This window comes from Vipera berus (genome assembly GCF_964194415.1).
Source record: "Vipera berus genome assembly, chromosome: 1".
In the NCBI taxonomy this organism is placed as follows: Eukaryota; Metazoa; Chordata; class Lepidosauria; order Squamata; family Viperidae; genus Vipera; species Vipera berus.
The window spans coordinates 176,590,202-176,601,123 of record NC_138202.1 but is presented as its reverse complement, the minus strand read 5'-3'; the positions used below and the strand labels follow the sequence as shown (position 1 = coordinate 176,601,123).

The 10,922-nt window shown below is 41.1% G+C and overlaps 1 protein-coding gene across 1 annotated transcript in view; it reads right to left on the bottom strand.

Moving 5' to 3' along the window:
• CNBD2 (cyclic nucleotide binding domain containing 2) overlaps window positions 1–10,023 on the bottom strand; it is a gene marked incomplete at its 5' end in the record, with an annotated part of 32,509 nt that extends 22,486 nt beyond the window's left edge. The window contains 5 exons of the mRNA XM_081315015.1: window positions 3,152–3,303; window positions 4,030–4,186; window positions 8,167–8,330; window positions 9,650–9,703; window positions 9,931–10,023. Of these exons, the coding sequence (XP_081171141.1) occupies window positions 3,152–3,303; window positions 4,030–4,186; window positions 8,167–8,330; window positions 9,650–9,703; window positions 9,931–10,023 (620 nt within the window). The remainder of the gene's footprint in view (window positions 1–3,151; window positions 3,304–4,029; window positions 4,187–8,166; window positions 8,331–9,649; window positions 9,704–9,930) is intronic.
• Window positions 10,024–10,922: the final 899 nt, after the last annotated feature.

The window sequence follows — 10,922 nt, the reverse complement described above, 5'->3', positions numbered from 1 at the left end:
TCTTGGAGATGACCTTGGAGAAATCAGCCAGCAGCTGTTAAGCAAACAACAGGTGCAGAAGAAGCTTGTGTTAAGCCTACAAGACAGGAAGAGACTCAGGCCAGCTCCCCCTTGACTCTCTGGAGCTTAAAAGAGATGGAAGGCAAAACAGGAGGACTTGCAAGATTCTGCTACTAGCGCCTATCTCAGTAGAGTAGAATTCTGGCTTTGTCTGTGGAGTCCATTTTCTGATCTGGTCCACCTGTAGGGCTGAAATCAATCTTTCTCCAAGGTTTACTCTGTGGTTCCCTACAATTTCAAATCAGCAACGTTTGATTTGTAAAGCAAAAGTTACAGGCAAGGTAAAAGGGAGGTCTAAAAAGGCCCAGAGCTAAATTTCAAATGTTTTCCTACCTCTGCAAAGAATCCATGAACTGTGAAGGGTGGCCTGCAATAATCTGAAATTCTCTAGCCCAAATGGACAGCAATGCTTGAGGCAATATAACTGGGGAAAGTGTACTGCAGAAATAGGGCAAAACTGTCTGCTCTGAGAAGGTGAGTGGGGAGTCAGAGAAGGTGAAGCGTCTGCCTTCCAGAAGTGGCTGCCTTGTCTGCTCCAGGGATAGGCAATGGTGTAGCTGAGTCAATAAATATATCAAAGCCATCTGCTTCAGGCAGCCTTATTGTCAAGTTTCCGACCTATGGGCTTTTCAAGTGACTCTGAGGCATTGTTTACCTTAAAAGTCCTTTATTAGCCTAATACCCTGGCAAATGCTTGCTCGAAGGAAGCTGGAATCTGAAATCTCCTCCCCTTGCACAATATATTAAACACAATTCTCCACCTTTCTAATTCTGCCATTAATCATATTCTCCAATTAATTTAAAGAATCAGTTTCCCTTCCGTTAGAAGAACCGCCAAATCTTATCTTCTTTAGAGAGTCAAGTGGCCTTGAAAGTGCATTCCTACTCTTCCCTCCCCCCACCTTTTTAAACTAAAACAATACACAGGTCTTAAAGCTATACACAAGTTTAACATATGAAATAGCTACTCCTTCATATCATGTCAAGCAATAACATTCGATGTTAGCAGCGTTGACACTTATGAAGAAATACCATGAAGGCACAAACTGATGTCTCCTCCTGCAAAAGTATTATACTGTTTGTTCTAGATAGGAGAGTGGCACCATCTGGATTTTCTTTCAGGCAGTAACATTGGCGGTTTTTCTCTCAAGCCCCCTCTTATTTGAGAATCCTGAGCAAAAAAACAATAATATGGACAATCTCTATAGTGCTGCTTTATTAATTTTAAAAAAACAGTGAATGCTTAACAACCTGGTTCTTTTTCCACCCTTCAATAAAATGAAATGAGCTGAAATGAAACAATAAAATAAAAGTGGCATTATTAAAGGGAAAGAATATAAAAGGTTGGGTCAGAAAGAGCTGCATGTTTAATTCTCTGTAAATGGGGAAAATAAAGATAAAAACCCCTAACTGTAATTTCTGCAGCAGTGTAATAGTAGCTAACTTATTTTTGGGTAAATATGAGCCCAAATCTATCCTCAGCTGGATGAAGGCCTATTCATTGAAGGTCATGACCACAATCATTGGCCATAGTTTACCACATTGGTCCAGTGAAACTCGATAGATGGATATTTTCTCAATTCCCAGCCGGAGAGAGTAAGTGGCGCCAAATCATCCAGCTGGCTTCCATGCCTAAAGGAGACATGGAACCAGGATCCTTCCACTCAGTTCACACTTTAAGCGCCACAGTACAATGGCTGTCAGACAGGCAGATTATTTTATTTGTTTATTAAACAAGTTTATATAGCCTCCCAACTCACACACAGTGACTCTGGCTGACATACAACATTAAAAATCCACAGTTAAAAGTCCACTATTTATACCCCCATCTCACCCCGTGGGGCATCAACAAAACAAATAAGCCACTTGATTAGCTCCAAATGGGATCCCCAAGCCTGCTGACAAAATCATGTCTTCAAAAGCTTGTGAAAAAGCAACAAGGTGGGGGCCAGTCTTATCTTTAGACTCAGGAATGATCATCCAAAGGGAGGGAACCACCACAGAGAAGGCCCTTTTTCTAGGTCCCGCCCAATGTACTTCCTTGATAGTTGGGACCTGGAATATACTCTGCCTTCCTTTCTGATGGGCTGGGCTGATGTAATTGGGAAGAGGTGGTCCGTCAAATAACCTGGCCCCAAACAATGCACAGCTTTAAAGGTGATAGCTAGCACTTTGAATTGCACCCAGAAGCAAATTGGTAATCAGTGCAGTTGACACTTGTGGAAATTTGGACTTGCACAAAACCGTGAGGGTGGCTGCATTTTCAGCCAACTCAAGTTTCTGGATGCTGTTGAAGGGCACCTCCATGTACAGCACATTACAATAGTTCAAATGGAAAGTGACCACTTTGTAGGTGACCATGAGAACAGGCCATTGGTCCAGGAATGGGAATAACTGGCACAACACACACAATTGTGCAAAGGCCCTTCTGGCCTTGACTGCCACCTGCTTTTCAAGCAGAAGTCATGACTCCAGGAGAACCCCCAGATTATGAACTATGTCTATCTGGGGCCGTGCAAACCCACTGACAATCAAAGATTGTAATTCTCCAACAAACCAAGAAGCCCCAGACCCAAAGCTACTCAATCTTGCCAGAGGTTAGTTTTAAGCTGCTCCTCCCCATCCAGACCTCAACAGCATCCAGGCATTGAGAAAGGGTAGTTACAGCGTAGCTTAACTCACCACAAGACAGTGGTATACAATTGAGTATCATCAGCATATTGATGATCTATGATGACAGATGATTTCATCCAGCAGTTTCATGTAGATGTTAAATGGGAATGGAAAAAGCACTAACTCTTTGAGGGATCCTACAGCGCAGGGGCTGAGGGTCAGACCTCTCACTCATGATCAGCACCTACTGGAAACAGTCTCAAAGAAAGGAGATAAAACAAGGCAATACCGTACTCCCAGTCCCCAAAACCATTTCAGAAGGATACCATGGTATCAAAAGCTGCTGAGAGGTTGAAATGCTTGATGTCTTATTGAAAAAGAAACACTCCTTATCTATTGAGTTCTTTCTATAAAGGTTGATTAGTTGAACCAAAGCCAAAACCATGGAAACAATGGACAAAAGCGATATAAGGAATACCTCAAATAGTCGTAGCGAACTTTGAATTCCCGTTGAAGTTCCTTATCTAGTTTATAAGCAAAAAAATCCTTTTTATCCACCACCAGCAATTCCGTTTCCGCCATACAGACGACAGTGGCATTTCTTTTTGTTTTTTGCAAAAGGGCAATTTCCTGTTAATAAGCAAGAGATAAATGAGAGCAAATATTGCCATGGTTGATTCTTCCTCTTTTCCTATTATATACCTGGTCCTTTTCCTTTTATTTAATTTCACTCTTCTCATCCTCTTCACCGGTCGACTCCCCCACTTCATATTTCCTAAACTCAAGCTTTTCCCAGCTTTGCCTTTCCTTTTTCCTAGGCAGCAGAGTAAATGTATCAACAGAAGCCTTCTTGAAGCCACCATCATTTTTGCTGAGTCTATTTGGAATCCTGCAATATTATAGGAAATACAGATGGTCCAGGATGATGGGAGTTGGCTTCGCAATATGTCACCTTGATTTTCAAATTTATTTAAAATTCATTTTTTGTGGTAAGGATTTTATGGCCCCTGGATGCTTTACATTGTGCTATCTTTGTAACTCATTCAACAAGATTTTCTGAGTATCAGTTTCCCTGAAAGTTACCTGTCTTAACAATGCTACCTGCTGGATTCTGAAGCTGAAACTTCCTAGCGCTTGGGAAGATCAGCATCTTTCAATTGGAAAAGCAATAGTATAATTCTTATATATTGAGAATGCTTAGAGGCATAACATTTATCAAAGCTTGTAAGCATATAGAGATATTTCCTTTGTGGAAAAAGGTGAATGTGTGTGCATGTGTGTGTTTCTGTTATGGAGAGAACCATTTTCTTTGCTAATACTGAAAAGTTGAGAACCACAGTTGCAGATCACACTCACACCAAAAGAAGCACCCCTCTGAATCGTAGTTGGAGCTGTTTCCACAAAGGCACTGCTTCCATCATCATCATCCGTGATAGCAACTGTACCATAATAAATGAAGTAGAAGGCAGTTGCTTCATGCCCTTTTTTTATGACCACTCTTCTGCGGCCAAATCTGGAAAACAGTTCATAAGTGACATCAGAAGCTGGCAAAAATGAACCTGAAAAGAAGACTTAAAGCGCGAGCACAGTTCGCTACCCTTCCTCAGATTGATGCCCTTTTGAGTATGGATTTATTCATTTATTTTTCAAATTTATATACAGTAGCTGCCCACCTCACAAAAGAAGGGACTCTGGGTGGATTGACAGCACAGTTTCAAGAATTCCAGGCCAACAAACCTAAAAGCTGTTTTTTTTCTTTGCCTCAAGGTTTCTTTATAGATTCAATGACACTGTAGACCAGGGGTCTTCAAACTTGGCCCTTTTATGACTCATGAACTTCAACTCCCAGAATTCCTCAGCAAGTATGGCTGGCTGAGGAATTCTGGGAGTTGAAGTCCACAAGTCATAAAAGGGCCAAGTTTGAAGACCCCTGCTGTAGACATTACAGGGGGTATCTGCACTATACCAGCTGTGCAGTCACGGCGCTCACAACTTCACACACGGATTAAGGGTATCTTCACAAGCTCTTCCTCTGACATGAGATATGCCATCATCTGCCAGCAGCGTCTCTCTTTAATGGAAAGTAGGAATGATCTGAGAAGGCAGGAGGAAGAACTGCAGCTAAGACAATGGTCTGATAAGTGAAATTTGAGTCTGAAGGAGCACAACTAGTAAAAATGGCTCAGAGGGAACCCTCTCTAGTATTGGGGTGAATAAAGGTGAGGGATGGGATGCAATTTTCAAATGTAATGTTAATGTAACCTTTCAATAAAGGTAGAACTAGTATTCCTGGTTATGCTTCTTGTCTGGACTAGCTCACAAGGTTAACACCCTCTAGAGCAGACATGTCAAACACAAGGCCTGGGGGTCTGATCCGGCCCGCGAAGTGGTTTCATGTGGCCCGCGAAGCCATCCTGGAAACAATGAGGGAACGGCCCCCACTGCCTTGGCCCTGGCCCAGAGACCCTCCTCCTGCCAGAGACCCTCAGATCTGTCCCATTCCTGCCCGGGCCCCCATAGGCACCCTTGATGCGAACAATGTAGAGCTGGCCATGCCCACCCAGTAGGCCACACCCACCCGGCCCCCTGAGGGCAACCGCAATGCTGATGCGGCCCTCAATGAAATTGAGTTTGACACCCCTGCTCTAGAGTCTAGGAAGGACAAATGGGGCAAACCTTCTGTAGAAGAATGAATGCACATAAGTTTGACATCAGGACTCAAGACAAGGGCATAATAACAACAACAGCATTTTGAGCTGCCAATATACCCTGTAACAGACCTTCAAGTAGCTATTCTGGAGCAAAGAAACTTCACCAGCACAATTGAGTAAAACTGAATAAAAGACTGGTGAAAGGTTGATTCAACCTTCCCTCCTTCCGAGGTCGGTAAAATGAGGACCCAGATTGTTCTGGGCAATATGCAAACTCTGTAAATCACTTAGAGAGGGCTGAGAAGCACTATGAAGCAGTATATAAGTCTAAGTGCTATTGCTATCATATATATTAATCTCAAAAAGATTTAACAAACACAATGGGTTTTTAATATAAAACAAATTTTAATTTATAAGAAACCTTTAATCTGCATAACTACCATCTTCTGTCTTCTGCTCTTTCCCTTGCCACCTCATTCCAGTTTAAATCCTACTTCAATTTAGCCACTTCATGCATCCAGTGAAGTAAGCTTATGCCTTTTTAAAAAAATTGCGTTAGTCTGAGAAGATGCTACTAGACATCTGGTTTTTATTGACTCAATATGGGACATTTCCAAATCATGTAATTTTCAGTTAGACACTGAAATCATGCATGGCTTTTATTCTTTTGCCTTTCTACATCCCACAGATTTGTTTGCTATTTTTATGTAGTATGCCACTGCTATATTTTTCAAACATGAGAGATGGCATTCCTTTAACAGGCATCTTCTTTTTTGTGTCTGAATAAGCATCATTCTCAAAGAACAATTAAGATCATTATCTGTTCCTTTCCTCTTTATTAATGTCAGATTAAAGCCAAAAGGACAAGATCTTGTGACCACTTGACTGAAAACACAACCAGCTATTGGATATCTTTAAAAAGTGGGGGGAAAGAGACAATCTAGATCAGGGGTGTCAAACTGCCGGCCTGCGGGCCAGAGCGTCACAGAGAAACCGCGCCCATCCCATTTTCGGCAATGGGAAAAAGTTCCGATACGTCGCACGACGTCACGTGACATAGCGAGTTTGACATGCCTGATCTAGATCATGAACGTCCAACCTTTTGGCTTGCCTGGGTCACACTGAGTGAAGAGGAATTGTCTTGGGTCACAAAGAAAACATATAATATAATGTATGCAAACCACATAATAATGTTAAAAGTTTACAATCTTGTGGGGTTGCATTACTAGCTCACCAGGGCTGCATGTGGCCTGTGGGCCGCAGGTTAGACACGCCTGATCTAGACATTTTAATAATGATATTCTTCAGTATATCTCTTTCCAATGTCTCCCTCTTTTCTCTATGAAAGCAGCTATGAGATAGTCAAGCTAGATCTGATCTAAATGGAGGAGGGGTTTTAAGGCTTTCTCACACCAGTTAGCAGTTACTGGGAAGCAAAAACAGAAGGCTGCTGCTGCGTTCCCTTTTAAGCAACTGGAAAATTATCCGTTGGCCACGCTGGGACTAGAATTCAGGCCTAAAACAATTCTTTTGATACTCTGAGTAGTAACAAAGACACAGTCTTTTGATAACAAAAAAACCCAAGTCTGATGTGTTCTATCAAATCCTAGGAATCTGTAGGAAGCCCTGGTTACAGCAAAGCCAGAGGAGAAAACAAATAACTTTGTTTATTTGAATTATATGTGCAAAATCACAATGCTACCTATAGGGCAGTAACTTGGAACAGATTCAGTGGAGGCAAGGAACAGATAGGCAATGAAGATAGTAAATTTTATGCCAGACTAGTTTCAGATAAATGGCTCTTTGGGTAGCTAGAAAGCCAATATCTCTATTTCAGTAGGTCAGGACTGTAGGAAAATATAAAAAAAGAATATAGAATAATGAAGGAAAGACATGGCCTATCCAGCTTTCATGTTTAAGGAAACTATGTCCACTTAGCAAATGTTTGGGAAGCACACTGATCTATACTGAAGATTACTTAATACATGTATCATATCTTGGAAGGTGATCTACCTGCATCATTTCCTCCCCTCCAGCTACAATCTTTTCTAATGGCAGCACCTGGGGTGGGGGAAATCCCCCTCATTACCAACAAAGGGGTGTTGGGCACTTTGGGAAATGGTAATAGGATGAGCAGCTTTCCAGAATGAATTAGAGTAAGGAGAATACATGACAACAGTTCCAAAGAGCAGAGTGAGACCTTGCAGAGATTTTCCATAGAAACTGTCTAGGATTTTTATAAAGGTCTTGTCTGATATCCACAGCAGAAGAATGCAAAGTAGTGGGATACCTTAGGCCCATGGTGGCGAACCTATGGCACACGTGCCACAGGTGGCATGCAGATCCCTCTCTGTGGGCACGCGTGCCATCACCACAGTCCTAGGCCTTCAGCTGGGTTTTATAAAACTTTTTCGCTTTAGTCCTCCGCCGCCATGTGCAAAAATAAAAGGTTAAATCAATCAATCAATTTCAACTTTTTGCGGGGAAAAAAAAGATCTCGCAAAGTTGGAATTGATTGATTGAACTTTTTAGACCCACCCAGTCTGCCATTACCATCGCAGCCATGCCCACCCAATGGGTCACGCCCACCCAATCATCCATGCCCACCCGGCACCCCACAATACATAAGTGGGTTTTGGGTTGCAGTTTGGGCACTCGGTCTCTAAAAGGTTCACCATCACTGCCTTAGGCTATCCAATTCCTGCAATAAAATATGTTGGGTAACCTTGATGGAACATTACCTTTAATTGGGATACTTGGAGACTTTTAAAGCTATAGATCTGGTTTGGATTGCTCCAAAGCCATTATTATCTTCCCTAGCCCACCTTCCCCTCCCGATTACCGTTCAAAGCGAATCACTTTGGCCAACAGATACTGCAGCGTTGGACTATATTGGCGGTAACTTTCTAAAAGCTGTAAGCGGTTGCGCAAGTGTTTTATTTCTGATTCAGTCCTCCATGTTGGTGGCTTCTTAGTTATTTGGATTGCTCTAAAAGGGAAATGTTCCTGAAGGCAATATCAAATACATTTAAAAATATTCACAGGGGCAGCAGTAAAAGATGGCAATGTCATTCTCTCAAGACTTTAGGCATCATTACTTCTCTCTTGCTCTCTCTCTTTCTTTTGCCTCCCAAGATGTAACTTCAAAGTCCTAATATTGCTTGCTAGTTTGATCAGTATTATCAGGTCTCCTTGGGATTACTTCTCAGTTCCATGGAGACATGTATGATTTCTACCTTTACAAAAGAGCAACAAGGTTCCATTGCAATGATGGAAACTGGACAAACTTTGACCTCAGCATTTTTACAACATTCCCAGTCCACCCAAGCCCTTCCTATCACAAGCCTCTCCTCCCACAATCAGTAAGAAGCCTGTGTGACAAGCCTAAGTTAATGTAAATAATTAGAAGTAATGAAAGTAAGAATGGGGGGAGTTATTGCTCTCAGGGAAAAGCTTGTGTAATGTTGAGGCATTCTTGAACTGAGAAGAAAGCCGGCTGTGGATGTAATAAACAGCATCATTGGGAGAGAAGGGGCATTAAAGTGGATTTCGGTCTGTATTATATCTTTAAAAGGGGTGGCTCCTTGATCATGCAGTCACAGAGGACATTTTGACACCCTCCCCCCACCTGCAGATGCTCTTGGGAATAAGAGCATCCTCTTATTCCCTCAGGAACTCCCATGCTTCAGCTATACTGCTTACCGTTTGTATTTAATTTTTAACACAGTATGCAGGAATGACTCAGATGAGTGTGAACTGTATTTCAGTTCAGCAATTATGTGAAGCTTCCCTCCTGACCTTTTGCTATGCAGCTATTGCACTATAATTCCACCATTCCCCAGCCCACATGAACATGGTCACTAAGGGGTGGTGGCAGAGATAATACCAATCAATCCAAAGATTGGGGAAGACAGCCTTTAGTCCCCATGCTCATACTGAAGGGCATCTATTTCAATATATTCCACTCACTCTTTTGCACACCTTTCCTCCCTCAAGCATCTCACACTCACCTCCAGTCAAGCTCAAATACTGAATCTCCTGCAGTGGACACACAAAAGTTTTTGGTACTGTGGTTCTGTAAAGCAGGACTAAATAACAGTAACCAGCATGCAGGAAGTTGACAATGTATTTCACCTTGAACTCAGAACCGAAAAACGCAACTAAAACATTGGGTCAAAACATTTTAAATTTTTGTTCTTGTTTTATCTTCTGAAGAGGTATTTGTTCAATTTCCCCACTGCTATATCCCCACCCTTTTTCTCTAGTTGTCTGTCACTGCAAATGCAAAAAACCATCCAAAACAATAATATATGGCTTGTCCAAACCTTTGAAACACTGAATTCATGTCGATCAAACACATTATTGGCACTTTTGATGTCCTAAAAGGCAGACATTGAATGGCAGTTAATTTTACATAGAATTCTGTGTAAAAAAAAACCACCTTAAAAGTATTCTACACTTCCATGTTAGTTTTTAACAAATAATTCTATTTTATATTTATGGCTTGTGATTATATTGTAGAAGTTAATGTTAATGTTAAAAAGCAATAATATATTAAATCAATAATAAGTAAAAGATTTTCCATTGTTTTTGTGGAACTCCTTACACCTTCAATTTCTTGACGACAGTCTTTCTCTATCAGGTCAAAACCTGCGAATCCTTTCAATGCGCTGCGGAATCCTCGGCATGCTTTTATCATCAGAATAATGTTCACAATGAGCCTGTGAAAATTCTTTGGGGGGAGGAAGGGAAAATAGAATCATTTGGCCACATCTTAAACATATGTCATCTGCATCACCATAAATCCTGCAGCAGAGTGCCTTATGCAAGCTAACCCACTGTCCTCTCTAATAAGTATTTAAGCCTTGGATACAAGAAGACAAAATATCTGGTAGCAGGATTCACAAGGACTGCTAAAACAGATTACTGCGTAGAGGAGTTTTTCTCCAGTACAGTGGCTCCACTTTCTAAAAAGCTGATGATCATTTTACCCATGTCTTCAGCATTACACATGGCTACAGAGAGCGGCCGTAGCCATATCCTTAGAATAAACAATACATTGCAAATAGATCACCCAAATCTGTAAATATGTTGGAAAATGTCCCTTCTACTCTACGAGTACAGGTATACAAGGCATCAAGACAAGATACAGAGGCAATCTCAGTATTTTTCACATTCTAGAAATCCGCTGTGAAAAAAAATTAAATGTACCTCCTTGGAACTGTTTGGGGGAGGTATTAGAGAAAGGGCAGGAAACAGGATTAAGGAACATCACTGATTATGAAGTCATCCCAACTCTCTCAAAAAATATTCACTTAGAACAAAACAAAACATGGTGGAACGTTTGTTCATTTTTATAAAGATTTATATCCTACCATTCTAATGCAGCCATTTCACCTAAAGTAGCTGATTACCTTAAAAATCAGTGCAACATTTAAAATGTTTAACAGATTTTTAAAAAGGAAGACAATACTAAAAAAAATCTATGAAAACAAAACACAAATTGTTTTTAAAACAAAAATTACAAAGCAGATAGCAGCTTCTGCTGATACTTCTCTAAAAAAAAGTCTTGTTGGTTGGGCAAAAAAGATAGTAAGG